The 19,239-nt window shown below is 43.2% G+C and overlaps 2 protein-coding genes across 4 annotated transcripts in view; one reads left to right on the top strand and one right to left on the bottom strand.

The window, feature by feature from the left end:
* Positions 1–2,301, top strand: part of plekhg4 (pleckstrin homology domain containing, family G (with RhoGef domain) member 4) — a 46,787-nt gene extending 44,486 nt beyond the window's left edge. For 2 of the 3 annotated variants that reach the window (XM_085285244.1, XM_085285423.1), the window contains exons 17-24: positions 30–200; positions 284–464; positions 538–654; positions 746–887; positions 959–1,059; positions 1,183–1,337; positions 1,469–1,527; positions 2,034–2,301. In XM_085285244.1, the coding sequence (XP_085141370.1) occupies positions 30–200; positions 284–464; positions 538–654; positions 746–887; positions 959–1,059; positions 1,183–1,337; positions 1,469–1,516 (915 nt within the window). In that variant the 3' untranslated portion in view covers positions 1,517–1,527; positions 2,034–2,301. Of the gene's footprint in view, positions 1–29; positions 201–283; positions 465–537; positions 655–745; positions 888–958; positions 1,060–1,182; positions 1,338–1,464; positions 1,528–2,033 lie in introns of all 3 variants that reach the window. The other variant, XM_085285331.1, reaches the window with a different exon arrangement.
* Positions 2,302–2,990: 689 nt separating this feature from the next.
* LOC146582744 (ras-related protein Rab-8B) lies at positions 2,991–18,053 on the bottom strand. The gene is made up of 8 exons (XM_085285540.1): positions 17,750–18,053; positions 9,212–9,272; positions 9,016–9,076; positions 8,392–8,469; positions 6,904–6,993; positions 6,562–6,627; positions 6,427–6,477; positions 2,991–6,206 (listed from the first exon to the last, which is right to left on the bottom strand). Exons 1-8 carry the CDS (start codon positions 17,871–17,873, stop codon positions 6,117–6,119), a joined length of 621 nt encoding a protein of 206 aa, XP_085141666.1. The 5' UTR covers positions 17,874–18,053; the 3' UTR covers positions 2,991–6,116.
* Between the last annotated feature and the right edge of the window lie 1,186 nt (positions 18,054–19,239).

Genomic DNA, 19,239 nt, shown 5'->3' on the forward strand with positions numbered 1-19,239 from the left:
AACCCAATCAGCTCTTCTTCTGCCTGCAGGTGAACCTGAAGGAGCAGGGTCAGCTGATCCGGCAGGACGAGTTCACTGTCTGGAGTGGGAGGAGGAAATGTCAGCGTCGCATCTTCCTGTTCGAGGAGCTCGTCCTCTTCAGTAAACCTAAGAAGATGGAGGGAGGGCTGGACGTCTTCATCTACAAACACTCCTTCAAGGTAAGCTCTCCAAGAGCAGGCGAGCCCACGCCAACCGTGAGGCGAGGAATTTTCTGAGCAGAAAACGTGTGCCTGTGCTGCAGACGGCGGACGTTGGTCTGACAGAGTCGACGGGGGACAGCGGGCTGAAGTTTGAGATCTGGTTCAGGAGGAGGACATCCAAGAATCAGACCTTCATCCTTCAGGCGACAACGACGGACGCAAAACACGCCTGGACAAACGACATCGCCCGAATCCTGTGGACCCAGGCCACGAGGAACAAAGGTGCGGATGGCGGAGCGTTCAGGAGAGCGTCGGTGTCGGAGATCAACTCACCCGTTTGTCTTTCTGCCAGCAGAGATGCGTTTGAAGGAGATGGTGTCGATGGGCGTGGGCAACAAACCGTTCTTGGACATCCAGCCGAGCGACGCGGCCATCAGCGACCGAGCCGTTCACTACATGATGAAGAGCAGAGGTGCCGCTCAGACTTTACTTTCACTAGAATTCACCAATTAGCTCGTTAGTTACTGATGATCAAAAAGTAAAACGGTGATTGGGTCCTTCAGGTGCCAGAACGCGGGCGTCCATCGCCGTCTCCGTCTTCGACCATTCGAATCCTTTTAAAAGGGGAACGGTGACCTCTGACCCTGCAGCATTAGGCCCGTCTTCAGCCAGCCTGCTGGGACCGCTCAATCTGCACATGTACAGGTGAGACTTACCTGTCCTGCGGTCAAAGGTTCTTGTGCTGGTTTTATAACATCCTCCTCTCCCTCCTGCAGTCAGAGCATCCCCCCTCCTCCCACCACTCAGAGCTCCTTCAGCGCTTCGTGCATCGAGGAAGACGAGCAGGAGCACGAGACCAGCAGCCAGCCCTCCATGAGTACGTCAGCACACACCTAAACTCATGAGTCTCAGATTAGGTTTGAGTAATCTTCGTCCCAATCCTCCAGCCTCTTCACTTTAACGCCTGACTGCAGTTTCTTTTTCTTTTTTCTGTCTTCAGCCACTGAGAGTTCAGGTTCGTCGTCTCGCTGCCTCTCCGGCTCTACTGGCTCCGACAGCGGCTGCGTGTCCTCCCACCTCCAGGAAGCGCTGCCCGAGGAGCCCTCCCCCTCTTCCCCCAGCAAACAGCACCTCAACAGCCCGTACATTTCAGCTGTGAGTGCAGACAGCGCCAGAGCATTTTTAAATATGTTTGTTATCTCTCCGAGCGGCTCGGTGATTCTCTGGGAATTTCTCTGAGTTTATAAATGTTTGGTTGATGGTGTTCTCCGTCTGTCCTCAGAAAGCAGCTGCAGTCATCAGCCCGGCAACCATCGTGTGATCAGCTCGCCTGAATGACGTTCCTGTAAGTCTGCAGGTCCTCACAGAGGGATTGTGTTTGGGGGGAAAACTGGAAATGGGCAAACCCTGACGGCTTTTTGGGTTATTGCAGAAAATAAGCGGGAAAGCAAAGTATGAGAATAAAAATCAAAAAGGGAAACAAAAGAAAAAAAGGCATACAACCCGAGTAAACTGTTAATGATAACTTTAACCATGCGAGTCTTTCTAAAGACAGGCAGGCAGACGTAAAGGCTGACACATGAAGCAAAAGCTATAACAATGAGTTCGCAACAGATCAGAGACTAAGTGAGCTCAGGATGGTCGCCTTTAAGTAATCTGCATTAATCTAAGCCCCGCCCCCAAGAAAACACTGATCACCAGGTAAAAATATAAACGAGTACAACACGATTTCAGCGTCTGCTGGAGGTCACCGACTGGTCTCTGTTTGGTCTGATGACCCCAGTCTCATGTCTCTGAGGTGATGCGCGAGACCTCCATACATACCTTAAATCCGTCTGTGTGTGCGCGCAGGTTCATCTGCTTCCTGCTGCAGTTCTGCGTTTCCTCCTGTTTGACCCGGACGTCGGACAGCTGCTTTCATTTGTGTTGTAAATAAGGACAGTTTGAGTTCGTCTCCTCGCCGCCGCGTCCGTTTGTCATGCTGACCCAGGGTCAGTCTGCGGGCGGGCCGGCGTGCTGTGAGGATGGCAGGTTTGTGTCTGTACATGTGTGTAAATAAACCCTCAGCTGAGCGTCTGCTGCCACTTTTTACTTGAATAATAAACTGAGTTTGTTCACATGCTTCCTGTTCTGTGTTCTCTCGGAGATCAGCTGACCTGGAGCCAAACACATTCATTTCTTTTTAGGTTCATCAGGCAGGTCATGATGATGTCGACTTTTGTTTTTCCAGTGAACTTTAAGAATCATACAGCACCTCTCTTCTGATCGTACTGTGACATGCAGAGTTACACCTATAGGATCTCATTTACCACCTGTAAAAGTAAATTACTGTACCTGTTACACATGTAGTGTAAAAACTCATTTTAAATAAGCATCACCAAAGTTTCATCATCACATAACCCAACATGTCCTGCACACGTTGAGGTCAGGCGAGTGTTTCAAACAGCTGTAGGAGAAATCATTTCAGCCTCAGCCCGGATCACCTCAGTGAACCCGAGGCATCCTCTCCTCGCTGCAGCAGCTGAGCGATTAAAGATGAAAAACAAACCAGATGGTAGAAAGTTGTTTATTGTTCATCAGCTGAAGCAGCAACGACGCTCCAATCATCTCAGAGCAAACGGAAGACACTGATGGGGTCAGAGGTCACCGAAACCTACTGAATCAGTCTTGTGAATTTCACATTAAGAGCCTCTGGTCTGCAGCCCTTTTCTTTGATTCAGATTAAAAAAAGAAAACATCCAGCTCCTCCTCAGAGCCTTCATCTGTTTCACCCTCATCAGTAACTTTCAATCCCAGCCGACACCAAAGTCCCAAATATAAAACTTTATTAAAACCATCCGTCTTTCCATGTGCTGAAGTGACAAGGCTTTTAATCTGAAAGTCACATTTAAAATAAACTCTAGTTTCCTACTAAAAGTATGACCTCTGACAAACACATCGATGCGTCTGACGACCTGTGTGACCAATCAGAGCACAGTAACACAAACTCCTGATAAAAGGAAAAAGTGGTTTTTGCATAGCGAATTACAAAGTGCTGAAAAGTACAAAAACACGTCGAGCACGCCTCCTTCAGCTCTTCATTAATCTTTAAGACGTTCGGACTGGACATAAAGATGGATGACAGGAAGTGAGGAAACGTGGTACACAGGTCACAAACCCCGCCCCCTCCAAGTACATTCTTACTGTTTTTTGATTGCGTGCTTTAAACTGATGTCTGTGGCCGTGATTGGCAGCTTCTCTGATTGAGGTCAGAATTATTCCGCATTAAACCAGAATGGCGGATACTCTGAGGAAGAGGCGGCATGTCATCCATCTTTATTTACAGTCTGTGGCTGTGACAGGAAGCCGAGCGGAGTAAAATAAAAGCACTGCTGTAAACAAACGTGCTGTAACACTGATTTCTGCACACGGGCTTCATCTGCAGCTGCTGAGCGTCTGTTCCCGCTGAACTCGGGATCAAGCCAAAATTCAATTTTTAGGAATTTTCCAGAAGCCAAATCACTGAAAGTATTTTTCCTCCGAAGGAACTGGAGGAACAGATCCTGCAGGCTTTGAGCTGGGCAGGAAGTGCTCAGGGGGGTAAGCCAAGTTTGCTGATACCACCTTGCATCTCACCAGGCTCCAGTAAAAACGAGTACAGACATATTTCAGACAAAAATGGGATATTTAATCACTTAAACCGGCACCGGTGGCTGTCTTTTCTCAGCCTGGTTCTGCTGGAGGGTACTTCCTGTTAAAAAGATGTTTTTCCTTCCCACTGTCACCACTTGCACACGGGCGCTTTCTGTTATTGTAGGGTCTTTATGAAGTACTTGAATATATAAAAAACACACTGCTTCTGATATACTTCACGATATTTGTAAAACTAGAAACCCATCTAAAGCCAGACAAAAACGACCAACGGCAACGCGCCTCACTCGTTTTTGGCGGGCTCAGGACAGACGTCACAAAATCTTTCCGTTTTCACTCTGCCTTCACGGAAACAGTCAGGAGGGATTATATGAATTCGAGGACTTTCCAAAAAGCTGAAAGTAGCTTCAGTTTATATCCCGTGTTTCCATCTTGCTTCCCGCCGTTGTTTGGGGTGTTTTGGGATAGTCGTGACGGTCAAAGTTATCGCAGAATATCGGCTGCAAAAATTTAAGAGCTCGAGCTCCTTCTGCGGAAACAGCTTTTCAGAGAAAACTGCAGGAAACTAAAAGTTTGACTTTACGTTTCCACGCCGTGCTCATCGAATTTAATCAATCGTTGTTGTCAATCACATCTTTTACGATAATAAATATATAGTTTCAGCCAATGAACCGATCGGGAGTCAGAAAGAGGAAATCTAACACCAGCAGCTGCACATGAAAATAAAACACTTCAAAATAAAAGCGCAGGTTGTACAGTTCCTTTGAAAACGTACAAAATAAAAGTAGCACGTGTGCTATTAAACGACTAAATACAAAAACACAGAAAAGCATCAAAAGTAAAAACAGAAGCTTCTTCGCGTCTTTGAACAGAGAAGAAAAAGCTGCTTCGCAGGGACTTTCTCTGCTTTCATACATATTTATCACAGAGACGTTTTAAAGGAACAGAATTAACTAAAGATGCATTAAAAAAAAAGATAAAATATAAAACTATTAGTTCTGTTTAGTTAAAATAAACTCTGAAAGGAAATGAAGGCTGGAGGTCACATGAAGGTTAAGACATTTTAGTGAACACAAAATTTAAAACTCGATAATATTTTTATGATTTCCACTCGTCTGTTCGAAGCCCGCCGATCTTACTGGGCTTTTACTTCCTATGTTTGAGTTGGAAATTCAAGATTGAAATGAAAATGATTTTATACATTTTTATATATATTTATATTTTTTATATATATTTATTTTAATTTTTTCAGCTGATTTCCTGCAAAGTTTCCTAAAATACAAAGCTGCACATTTCGCCTCTGATAACCAACATCAGGTAAGTTCCTGTAGTTCAGCTTATTTTTAGGCGGCGTGCAGGAGATTAGCTGAAGCGATCTGACACAGGCCTGAACCACGAAGCAGGACCTGGGCTTAGAGACCTCAGGTTTAACCAGGTTTTGGGGTTTGTGACGGCGGTGCACGAGGCTGTAAACCTGTGCACAGAGATTCAGAAAACCTGGTTTGGCTTCACAACCACCGTGTTCCCACTTTTCACGATTAGATCAAGATGAGACATACGAGGTGCGATCGGAAAGTTCAGTTACGGTGTTTATTAAAAAAAATAAAAATTAAAAAATGGAAAACATTGATTCTGATTTGAATTTGGTCGAAGACTCTTTGGGAATGAGTTGCTGCCCCATCGGAGAAGTGTGTTCATGAGTGAGGGAGGCAGGAAGTGAGAGCCTGACGGATGGATTTGTAGATGCCGACAGAACAGAGACCCGAGCGAGATCCAGCCGTCATCGCGGGTGATTGTGGAGCTGCTGATGTCCACGCCTGACCTCTTAGACTCCCACTGACTCAGGACTGAATGTTACCGCCTGGCTGAACTCTTTAATCGCACCTCGTATCCTTGGTTACCTGCTTCGTAGTCCAGGCCGCTGGTCTGTGATTGGTCAGTTGCTGTAAGAGTCGGACTGAAGCCTCTGCAAGAGTCTGCTACATGTCTGATTCTTAAATGCTTCATCCTCAACGCGTAAAATCAGAGGAGAGGGCGGAGCCACAGCCCCACCCACTTTGGTACAAACAGTCATCGGCCTTGTCCTTCATCGCCATCATCATCATCGTCGCCTCCGTGTTCTCGCTGCAACAAACACTGAGATGCTGCGTTGGCTCAGCCTCCAACTGCTGAGCTGACAGCAGACAACAAGAAAACAGAAGAAGAAGAAGAAAAGGAGGAGGAGTCACAGCAGGCTTCTAAACTGTCCACAGGTTGTTCCTCAGCTCCTGCTGCAGGAGGAGGTGGTCTGAGCTGAGGCTCCGCCTACAGCAGCGAACACCTGAACAGGCTCTTCTTGGAGCGGGGCTCCGTGATCTTGACGGGCCCACCTCCACCTGACGGGTTGTTGTCGTTCTGCAGGAAGAAAGGAGGTCAAAGGTCACATCAGTTATAAGAACACAGCGGGGCTGATTATGGCGATTAACAATCTCCTGCTCACGGTGACCAACTCAGTCTTTAATTTTAGCGGCACGTTCATCCCCTGCATGTTCAGCTGATAAAGTCATTTACATATCTGGAGCCAGCTGCTCGAGTCGGAGCGCCGCCTCCGCAGACCTCAATCTGCTCAACTCACCATTTTCCTGTTGAGCCTGGCCATGATGTCTCGGGCGAGCGTGTAGAAGCCCTGTGAAGGGAAACGGGACAGAAATTAGTCGCCTCGTGTGCACGGGACTGACGGAGGAGACGGCGGATCGGGATCAGGACTCACCTCCTCCACGTTGATACTGGACTTGGCGCTTGTTTCCAGGAACTTGATCCCGTAGTCGATGGCGAGCTGGAAAACCAAAGAGAAAGGGATTACACCCAGGTAGAAGAAAAGGTTGAAGTGACATTTAAAGCATAAGTTCAGAAGCGTTTTCTCTCATTAAGGCTGAAATCAGTGTGAAGCGTTTCTAACTGTCAGCAAATGAATCCCTGAAGCAAAGCAAAGAGTAAAAATCTCGTCTGCTCCTAAATGCATAATAATAAGATGATATCATCTCCTGGAGGTTTCCTGCTTTCACTCAGTTTGATCGAATGAGTCCTGCTCTCTGCAGGGATCGGCTCAGACCTTCTCTCCTCTCTCCTTGGACACTTGTCTCTTGTCGTTCATGTCGCACTTGTTTCCCAGAACCATTTTCTCCACGTCTGCAGAGGCATGCTGAAAACACACACACACACACACACACACACACACACACACACACACACACACACACACACACACACACACACACACACGGATTAATCCACCATGTTTTTAACGCTAAAGTATAATTATTATTGTTGTTATCCTTCAATTTTCAAATGTACTGCTTTACAAGAAAATAAATTTTTATTTATAAATTAAAGTTATTTAGTTGCATCCTTGAACAAAAAAAAAAGTGTGATCTCAAAAATGTGAATTCTTGTTTTTCTGAGAAGAATTCACTGGATAGAAAACAGATCACATCTCTCTGCTGGTTGGGACGCCTCGGTGTCCCCCCAGAAGAGCTGCAGGAGGCGACCGGGGAGACGGAGGTCTTGGCATCTCTGCCACAAAGACCTCGATAAGTGATGGAAATTGAACACGTGTCAGGTTTGCACATTTCTACCACATACACTCAAAGCAAACTGATGGATTTAGAGCATTTCTGTGTGCTGTGTTTGTGAGGAGGGCCTACACCACAGCCTCTCAAACAGGAGATAACTGCAGCTGTTCATCACGGATCTCAATATCTGATTACTGAGTATTGATTACAGCTGGAATTGATGTGTAATGTGGAAGTGAACGCACACGGTCGTATTCCGTCACCCTGCAGAGTGAGCGCGAGTAACGGTACTAACACCGATCTTATCTTCTGTCACACATCATAAGGAACGAGAGCTCAGCAGGTCTGATGTCCAGAAATGAGTCATGAGGATGTCACATCTTCCAACCATCTTAAAGGATGGCGTACTTACTAAACTACTTACTAAATTTCGACTTATTAACTCGAAATTTCGAGTTAATAAGTCGAAGTTATGGATACTAGCTGTTTTGTTTTTATTTAGTGGCGGAAACGGGCTTCCATATAATTACACCCTAACCTTTATGCAGTGCCTTGAAAAAGTATTCATACTCTTTTGTCATCTTACATCCACAAACGTGGTGAGATTTTCTATGATAAACCAACACAAAGCAGCACATAATTGTGAAGTGGTACAAATATAACATGGTTTTCAAAATTTTAAGCAAATAAAAATCTGAAAAGTGTGGCATCTGTATTCAGCTCCCCTGAGTCCTTACTTTGTAGAGCCATCTTTCGCTGCAATCACAGCTGCAAGTCTTTTGGGGTGTGCATCTAGAGACTGAAATTTTCCCCCATTCTTTGTTGCAAAAACAGCTCAAGCTCAGCCGGATCTGATGGCGAGCATCTGTCTCATTATATAACAGATCACATGACTCTGTGATGACGTCATACAAGCATTTCTTCGGGAGCAGGTGTGGAGTTCACCTGAAGACCTCTTCAAATCCAACTGAACAATGTGAGCTCTGAAAATAACAAAAGTCACGTGACATCAAAGGGGCGAGGCCTACCTCCTCGATATTGCGAATCCAGTTCTTGATGTTGTCGAAGGACTTCTCGTTGGTGATGTCATACACCAGCATGATGCCCTAATGAACACAAGACAGGAAATGACATCAGCACAGGAAGTGCAAGCTGATTCCTGAGGTCAGGACCAGCTTGTTTTAACAAGGCCCTGCATGATGTGAACCAGCTCAGGCCTCCTGGTTGTGGCTGGTCTCAACCTATCACCTGGCACTGAAGCAAATCAGGTGTACAGGTGTGCTCCCACATTATCAGAGTTTAAATCCAACTAAAGTAGATAATTGAGTCATGGTCTCAGTTATCATGTTATTTCTTTTCTAATGGTTTTAAACTTTAGGTTTTAATTTGGACTAATGCTGAGCTTCACAAGTTTTTCCATTTTATTTCTATTGGTGTCATGTTTTTATTGTTTTACTCATCTATTGTTGGTTTCTATTTCTTTATGGATTAGCTTGAATGTGTCTTTCCTGTTATCATTGCCTTTTGTTTGTTTGTGCTTCAGCTGGAATAAAATTTGCTGTATAAATAAAGGTTTTCTTGCTTGTTTCACTGGTGACCGACACGTTACCTGTGCATCAGCAGAGGGGTAACAGGAAGGGGGTGTGTCTTACCATGGCTCCTCTATAATAGGCCGTTGTGATGGTCCTGAACCTCTCCTGACCTGCTGTGTCCCTGCAGGAAGAAGCCACTGTTACACACCCGCACTGAGAGGCTCATTAAAAATATCCACACAACAAAACACCTGATTTCAGGTTCATCTCCTCTCAAAGCTCACACACGGACGTTGGAGCAGAGAGTGGCACTCACCAGATCTGCAGTTTGATTTTCTTTCCATCCAACTCGATTGTTCGGATTTTGAAGTCGATTCCTGAAAGAGAAACAACGGTCAGCTTCAAGCTCCGGACACAAACATATTTACAGCTCCAGAGACGCCAAAGCGTCATAGCAACGATCACGAGCAGACGCAGAGAGCGCTCGGGCTCACTCCGTCTTATTCTCTGCCCAACGACAGACTCAGAAAAGCAGGACTGATGGAATAATGAACAGTTAAGATAAAAGCGGCTGTCAGTGAGTGCAGGAGTTTTATGCTTTTAAAAACTGCGGTCTGATGCAGAGGAAGCCCTGCTAGCAGGGCCATGTGGTTAAAACAAACGCTGAGGCGTGTTTGTTTCTCTTCTGCGTCTTAAATCTGTCAGCTGACTGGGTTTGTGCCTGCCTGGTCAAAGAGGAAGTCGAAGATATTTTTAAAAACACTTCTTCCTGCCTGAGCAGAAGAAATGCTTCCAAGAAGCTGCGGATGTGAAGCCCTGACAGCTCGGGTTCCTCCTGCTCACAGCTGTTTGGGCTGCTGGTTCAAATCCCTGGGCTACAGCTCTAACCAAACCCCTCCCTCCTCACGCCACTTCACCATCAGCTGCAACTGATTTCATTCATTCATTCATTGATCTTACAACTAATGACACAAGAAGTGAATGACTGATGAAACCATCCTGGCTCTTATGGACCCGTTCTATGGTTAAGTGTCTCATGTTTGAAGGATGTGCTGATTTAAGCAGAGAGCAGGTAATATTTTTATTTCCCCCACTGTTAAATTACTAACTTTGTCTTGGACTGATAGGACTGAGCCCTGCTAGAAGTGAACTTTCTCACAATTAATGACATTCTCAATTAATGACTTCATTGTCTCAAAAGACAACCAAAGAGCAACAAAAAAACCCCACCAATAAAATACAAAGAAATCCAGCAAAGAGTGGCACAAAGCCACCAACAGGAGGCGCACGACCGAGGAGCCAAACATTCAAGAGAGCAGCACAGACCCGCCAAAATAAAGCTCCCACCCTCCCCCCAAAAACAGAAAAATGAAACGCTACTCTGTTTCCTTTTAGAGAAGAAGAACACGGGCAGGTTTCAACACTTTGTAAAGACTCACACGGCTCACGTTTATTCTCTGCGCTGAGTATCATCGCTGGTCACAACGGGCCTGATTATTAGAGTGTTACATTCTTTTATCGTGGCACACTAGAAGAGTCTGTTATTAGGTTGTAACTCATCAGTTCTTCCTGTTGTGGTTTTGGTGTATGCTGTGTTTTGTTTCGTTGCCATGCGTCGTAAAGGCAACACATCGGCACATTAACTGTTTATAAAGGTGTCAACTTTTCTTATTTTGGGATGTTAGCGCTGGAGCTGTGGCTGTGCTTACAACATGATCAACCATCAAAGTGATGCCTCCATGTGCCGTCTTTCTCAATCTCTCCTCTTATGAATCCACTGATGTAGGAAGTAGAGAACTGAATTTAATGTGAGCAAAGGCAGAAAATGAGTCAGCTGATTTCCTCTTTGCTTCTCTTCTTCGGCTCAGACTAAACCTCTCCTCTTCCCTCCATTCTTCAGCAGCTCTTTCTATTCTCTCACCAGGAAGTGAAACATTTTCTGCTGCCTGTTACGGAAACATGCAGCGGACGAGGTCACTGACCTCCGCCATCTCCACCCACAACATAATGCTGCAGCTAACAGTTTCGTCTGCTGCTGATAAATCGAGCATTCTGCTTTAAGAAGCAAAACAGTAATGTCACAGTCCCCCAGGCATCAGCTGATCATTGTCAGATGAGACTTTAGAGTGGGCTCGTGTTAGCCCACTCCATGCTGTTAACTCCTGTGTTGCCTTGGTGGTGTGTTTTGAATCATTGTCATGCTGGAAGACCCACCAACAACCCATCCTCAGTGTTGTGGCTGAGGGAAGGAGAGGAGAGGGAAAGGTCGTACTCAGCATTTCTCTTCCTCCAACACGGCGGATGCAGCCGATTCCAAAGAGCTCAACCTTGGTTTCACCCGACCACAGCACTTTCTCCAACCCTTCTCTGAATCATTTACGTTCTCTGACAAACATCCATTTCACTCCATTATGGCAGAGAGTGTTATCAATGGTGCTCTTGGTGTCTGTGGTCCAAACTGCTTTCAGAGCATTAACAAGCTGCTCCTGTAGTTTTGGGCTGATCCACCACTTTTCTCATAATCATCCTGACCCAATGAGGCAAGACCTCGCATAGAGCTCCTGAGGACAACTGACGGTCATTTTATATTTCTACCATTTACAAATAATTGCACCAACAGCTGTCATCTTCTCCCCGAGCGCATTACAGCCTTGTTTAGATCTACAATCCTGTACCTGACGTCCTTTGACAGCTCTCGCCCGCGGTGGTAGAGCGGTGGTGTAGTTTATATCCATAACGAGATCAGGAGTGTCTGTGATTGAGTGACTGATTGATTGGTTGTAGGAGCCAGAGTTCTGGCTGGTGTGTAGGGGATCAACTACTTATTTCACTCAATATGACATGCAAATCAATTTATATCTTTCAAGTCTGTCCATTAAAATGAAACTACCAGAAGAATTACAGACTGTTTATTTCTTTGGAAGTAAGAATTAACATGTATTTAAAGCTTTAACAAAACCCCCAAAATAATGAAGAACTGCCAAATAAAAAAGGAAACTGCAAAAAGACAAAACTGTCTAAGAGTGAAACAAAACCAGAAAAAAAGATGCAAAATGGCCAAAGTTACAAAAGACACAAAATGATCAAAGAAAAGGACAAAAACTCCAGAAAAGAGACAAATGTGAAAAACAACCCCAAACAGCCAAAAACATGATGGAAAAAAACCCAACAGAAATAAAATGGCCGACGATACAAAAACCAAAAAAGAGACAAACACTGAAATATACAAACTCGCCAAAGAGCAGAAGACGACCAGCAAAAACATTCAGACAAATATATTTTACAGACATGCTTAAATTTAATCGAAAAGCTCTGTGTGCTGCTTTAGAAACACATGAAACTCTCAACTAGTCCAAAATAGCTCCTTAGCCTTTGTAACATTTAATTAAGAAAAGTGAAAGACCTTTGACCCCGTAGTTTTTCAAACAGCCGGGCCTTCCGCCCTGAAACTTGCCTTTAACGCTCTGCAAAGTGGAGCTTTAGCTTAAGCGAAGGTACAATTCTGTTGTGACTCTTTTCAGTTCAGCTGCTTTCTGAAGCTTCAGTTTCTCGTCTGTGACTTTAAAACTTTTCTGTCTGCTGACTAAAACATGTAGGCTGCCGTCACAGCTTCAGCCTGCCTGCTGTTAGCCAGCTCGCTCAGTTCGGTTGCATCCCTGTGCCAGTCGCACCTACAGCCGGGTTTAAGAAACCTAAAGTGACTCAAACTTGTGAATGTCTGGATTTGGCCCACATGCCTTCGATTCTGACAGAGAGGTTAAAAATTACCTTTTAAAACAATGAGAAGCAAAGTTTCTGCCTCAAACACAACAACTACAGAACAAACTCAGAGTGTTTTTGTCAATTAACTAACCAACCTGACAATCAGCTCATTGTTTGAGCTTTATAGAAGTCTGCGACCGCTCACTCACTGAAATAAAAACAGGAAGATGAATACCACACACACACACACACACACACACACACACACACACACACACACACACACACACACACACACACACACACACACACACACACACACACACACACACACACACACACACCACGTTGACTCACGTTCATTTCCTGCTCCTACTCTAAGCATTTGCGCTCACATTTACATCGTGGTGGTTTTATTTTGTGTCCTCAGTAGGAAAGTAAGTCCTCACGGTGAGAACATGTAAAGTCTTATGTCCACACAACACGAAGAATGCACACGCACAAACACACACAGCCTGCATCAGAGCTGAGGAAACCAGTAACTCAGTGTCAGTGTTTAAATACTCAGCACAAAGCAGCACTTAAACACAACATCACTGCCTTTTATAACATTTAATACCTTCTTCCTGCCTTCCTGTGTGCATGATGAAAAACGTATGTACACACACATGACAATCCTCCACATCATAGTGAGCAATACTTCTAAATATCACCATAAACCCCCCTTTGTGCTTCTGCTCGTACCTGTTTTTACTGCTCCTACTTCATATTTACATCACAGACAAGCACACTGGCTGTACCAGACTCCATCACTATAATAACAGTTTTCATTTCTTCTTCTTTGTTATTTTGGCAGTGCTGATCATCAATCACTCTGTGCACTTTTTATTGTTCAGTCTTCAGATGCATTAATAAAAAAACTTTCTGTGTTTAACCAGTTTACAGCGTGGTCACATGACGTTTCCAGCCAATTAAAATTCACCTCCATGCAGCCTGAAAAAGGATGTGATGTCAAATTTGTGATACAGGCAGTAACTATATATTGATCCAAGACTGTAACTGGCAATCCCACAAAGAGTAGCTGCTGTATGCAGCAGCAGGTGACCTTTGACCTATGAGCTCTAGTACCAGGTCTGGACCCCTCAAAACAGCTCTTTAATGCAACTTCCTCAAAAGTGGCCCTCACAGAGCCAGATACACTCACACATGCTCAGAGGTCAGCTGACTCTCACGAGACCTCTGACAGAGCAGCCACAGAGCGTCCTCTGTCCAAACGCCGCAGCAGAGGATTGTGGGAGCTCATGTAACATTCATGCAGCTCCAGCAAATGAACTGGGAACAACCCAGCAGAGAGTGGAGCGCCGTGAGAGGAAGATGACACCTTCAGGTGCCACTGTAAAAACCAGGGTTGTCGCTGTGTGGAAAGCCTGAAATTTACAGACAATAACCCCTCAGTTTACAAATCAAATAAATAAATCAGGGCGACACCGAGATAATGAGACGGCAGAGAGCTCAGCAGCTCACGCTCAGCTGTGAGGAGAGTCCACCCACCAATCAGCTGTTCAGATAATAGGTAACCAATCGAATGCCCGCACTATGAAGCAACCTGAGATCAGCAATCAGGCTAAAGATGTTACCAGCTCGATGAATCAGCCTAGACTTCAACAATCTAACCAATTCTGACCAATCAGAAACATGGACAGGTCTACTGGCAGCAGAGCGGCCGATGACAAAACTGTAATGAAACACATAACAAAGAGCGTGAGAGATAAACTGCTTTATGAATCTGAGAAGCTGGCCTGCAGAGCAAATATCTTTCAGTGCTCAGCGTGACAGGAAACAGGCTGTATAAATAAAGTTTATTTAAAGCCTTGAAGGAAAGCTGTGTTAAAATGTGACTGATGTTAAACTGTCAGGGAGCAAAAAAATAAAAGAACAAAAATAAAACCAGAATTCAAACCAGTAACACCTGACTCATCCTACAGCTTTAAACACAGTGACCTGCAGAGGCTCACACCTCATCAGCTGTGGCCAAATTTATGCCCTCCTTCCAGTTTCACACTTTCCACAGCCATCCAAGGGGCCCAATCGGAGCTTTTGACGATCCAGCTCTGGCCCCCAGCCATGTATTTGACACCCTGATAAATGCGGTAATCAGATTCGGCTGTAATTGTATCTCATTTTGCTAATGCAGCAAATACTTTGACATAATGTAAAAATACTTTAATTGTAGAGATCCGGAGCTGTGCATCCACTCAGTCAGCTATGAAGCAAATTACCTGCCGTTTAATGTTTATTACTTCCAAGTTAAAGACGAACAGGTGAAGTCAGGTCAGTGCAGATCCACCAGGACAAAGTAAAAATGTGACATCATCACCCACTAATGAACCATCTCCAACACACTTAAACCCGACGTCACCTCGCCAAATCCTGCGTCATATTTCTGGCCTCAGGAACTTCCTGCTTCTGTCGTGACACATTTTTGCTGCTCTCTTTGAGTGTCCGCTGAAAATCTTTGAGGTTTTGAGGGATGTAAAGTCGTCACATAGACTTTTTCTGGCAGTTTAATAACCAAACAAGTTAAGGAAATAATCAGTAATAAATAGGAGTAGCAATAACCTAACTCTTTAGCCAGTTTGATGACCTCAATCTTTTGTTTCTTTTTTCCCCAAAATAAAAGCTTCTATCAGTTCAGTCTCCCATCCCACACACACGCGCGCACACGCACACACGTTCTTAAGCCTCTGTATAACCACTCACTTATATTTGATTTTACTCTGAATCCTCAGACCTTGTGGGGAGAGCCTGAAGAACCACCAAAAATGTCCTCACTGTGATACCAAAGACACAAACACACCCCCTACTACTTAAACACTCGCCGACAGATAGAAGAAGACAGCTCCCACTTCCTGTTTCCACCAGGAAGACAGCAGAGCGACACACTCCGCTGACGCACCGGAAACACACACACACACACACACACACACACACACACACACACACACACACACACACACACACACACACACACACACACAGTCTTGCTTCTCTATCTCTGTGAGGACCTTTAGGATTCAGGGTCCCGGTCAGGGACCACCGAGGGTCCACACAAAGACAGAAGGCCTAAACTGCATCCTGCTCAATGTGAGACGTCACCTCATATGACCTTTGACCTGCCTCATGTAAGAACATCTTCCTCCAGATAAACGTCAGCACAGCTGCTTCCTGATGCAGCTGCTTACTGCAATTTATCGATGGACTTTTTGATGTTAATTAGCTCCACTGCTTCACTAAAGATCAGGAAATCAGTAAAGCTGCAGCTGATCTGTTTCCATCCACCTGCTTTTCACGACCATCTCCAAATTTAAAAAAGGAGCTTTATTACTGCCATTATATGAAGAAGAAATCTAAAAAGTAATATAAATAAATCAAACACAACAACAGGGAATTACAAGTTAGTAATCTTTCTCATAAAAGTTCCATTAAAAAAAAAAAATAGACAAAACTAATAAATTAACAGACGTTTCCGTCGTGTTTTCATCCACATTTGATCGTCACAATTCCTGCTGTCGTTTCCGACTCTCTGCTGTGAGATTAACTACAGGAAGGTTTATATCTGAGCAACACAGCTGGACACATCCTCACTGTTAGACCACAAAAAGGGGAGCCTACATTTCCCATGATGCAACTCAGTGCCATCTTTCTAATGTTTCAAACTGCACGCTCTTCTCTGTGAAGCAGCCTTTCTGCCAGTGGCATCAAGTTTCAAACCGAAGCCGAGATATCTGAGAGCATCGCATGGATCTGCTTTGTCCAGCTGTTATTTTATCCAGCTGTTCATCCCAGGATGTAGAGCCCAAAGGCACATATTCTACTTCTATTATTTTTTGGAGACAGAACAGACAATTATTAAAATAATGACAATAATTACAAAAAACGTAAATAAATCATGACTATTTTGTACATTTTTGACTCTTTTTATGATTGTACATTCAGATGTACATCATCAGCTCTAAAACGTAGAGCCCAATGCAGTGGTATCTGCACATAGTGTATACAAAAAGGAAACTAAAAGTACAATTCTTAGGATAACTACACTCTGTAAAAATATTTTGAATCGTTTATTCTTTTACTCTCTGATTTTGGCATTATTAAAAAAAAAAAAAAAATAGTACTGTTAGACTTCATCTAAAAATGTCTGTTTGAAAATGAAGATTTATGAAAGCAAAATTTTGTCTAATTAATAATCAGATTCATGAAGTATGAGCTGTGATTTCTGTCAGTGAAACAAAACATTTTTTCCCCTCAAAGTAAAGTTAGGGCTTATTGAAAGAAATCAAAAACTTTGTATAAGTGGACAAAAGACGTACTTCTCTGGGCTCATCACAAAAAAAATACATTTTCATCAGCTTCAGTTTGGTTTCGTAGGCAATGATTACTTTTTACAATATGTTAAAAAAGTAAATGAAAAATAGGTCCAACCAGAGTTATTATAATTTTGTAGTTTCATATTTTCAAATTGTATTTACTTTATTTCTCCACTTGGTTTGGTCTCAGTCAGTTTACTAGTTTCATTTTGTTTGGTAAAATGTTCTCTCTATTTGTGTTATTATTATTATTATTATTTTTCCTTTAAAATTGTTCAGTAAGGTCATACAAAATGATTAACCAAAGCAAACTGAGGCGGACTCTATTAGAAGTTTGTCCACATTTTAAAAACAAACAAACAAACAAAAATTCTAGTGGATCTTCTTAAAAATCCCTTTGATTTAGAACACGTTTCGTAACATCTGAGTTTCTTTTCTTTTCTAAAGTTAAATAAAGTTGTTTTTAACCACACTGATTGTGAGTTTGTTAGACACGTGCGCTGATATTATTGATGACAGTGTTGCTTATGATATTGATGATAATAAGTATTAGTAACTGGATGGGAAAAACCGTGGGAATGCTCCATTAAGTGATACTCGATCACTAATTAGTTAACAGATACATCACTTCACAACTACTGTATGTTTCTGAGGGGTCAGAGGTCACATGCTCCACACCACCCCACCCGAACACTTTCACTTTTCCGGTCAGTTAGCTTGTGGCCTGGAGCTAGCCCTCCGTTCGGCCGGTACACCGGGAAGAGGGTGATGAGGAGAAGACTCACCGATGGTGGAGATGAAGGTGGTGTTGAAGGCGTCCTCGCTGAACCGGAACAGCAGGCAGGTCTTGCCGACGCCGCTGTCCCCGATGAGCAGCAGCTTGAACAGGTAGTCGTACGTCTTCGCCATTTTCCCGCCGTTCGTCCGTCGGTCCGTCCGTGTGTCCCGGTGAGTTCACGGGGAACCTGCGGCCTGCTCCCTTTCTGCTGGGCGGACTGGCTTCACTGGGAGCGCTGGTTTCGTGTTGGTTCCACTCTGAGAGCAGCGACAAGCAGCAGGAAGCGCTCCGGCTGCAAGCTAGCCTGAATCTACCCCGCCCACATCCGGTCCCTTTTTTTCACAATAAGGCAAACCTCTCCCAGCGTGCTCCGTTATTGATGATCGTTAGTAATTATAACATTTCACACGTATAAAGTCTGGAACAGAAACAACATCATAGGTAATTATTATTATTATTATTATTATTATTATTATTTAGTAGTAGTAGTAGTTTGCAAATAGGTGTGTGCAGGGGTTTATGATAGTAAAATAGAGTAATGGTTATTTATTTCTTTATTCTAAATGTAATGAATTAATATAGTAATCAAAGGAGCTTGCAAAGAAAAGCGTCTGGACTTCTTTAAGTTGCTTGAAGACGTTTCACCTCTCATCCGAATATTATATAATAATAATATAGTAAGTATTTTTGCTATTTAAATTTTTTTTCGTTTGTATCCCTCTGCCTCTAAACAATTTGTATGTGCTTTACAACTAAGTAATAAAAATGTTTTTAAGTGTTGACTGTGACATAATTAAATGAGTATAATAATAAAGCAAATCTGCAGTGTGCATTGTACTAACACAAAAACATTTACGATGCGTGTAACAGCTCCATGTGAAAGACTACCCTTGAAATTCAGCGAATATAAAAGTTTATTCTGATCTCTATATTTATGGATTTCTAAAAACAAATTATGAATATTTATGAAAAATATAAAAATATTATGTGTAAATTGTTTCTTTTTCAGTTTGATATTTATTATTTAATTAATTTTATTCATTATTTACCGTGACTTTATACAGTGGTTTTGAGCTCCTTTTTTAACATAATCTCCAACATGTTTCTGTTATTCGTGTTTTAAATTAAATAACTCACAATTATCTACATTTTTATATTTTGTTTTCAAAAGTTTAGTTTTCATTTCGATCACTGCGCTCTGCAGGTAAAAACAAATAATATTTTGAAAGTAAAACTGCTCTTTTTCCCGTTTGTATGCCGCAATTTGACGCAGCCAGGAAATAGGGGCGGGGTCACATGACGTAATTTGCAGGGAGGGAAAGGGTGATAATTATAAATATTATTATTTATATTGGTTTCTGTTTAGTTTATTATTATAAACATGAATTATGTGCTTGCTAATGGATCATGATTCTAACGTCTCTGGACTTTCAGACTGACTCCATCACAAGGTTAGGTCTTGTTTCATTTTCATGTTCATGACTTATTTCTGTTCAG

Source organism: Mchenga conophoros, linkage group LG1 (assembly GCF_057382185.1).
Source record: "Mchenga conophoros isolate Kocher_MC1m ecotype Shallow Benthic linkage group LG1, M_conophoros_male_GT1.1, whole genome shotgun sequence".
NCBI lineage: Eukaryota > Metazoa > Chordata > Actinopteri > Cichliformes > Cichlidae > Mchenga > Mchenga conophoros.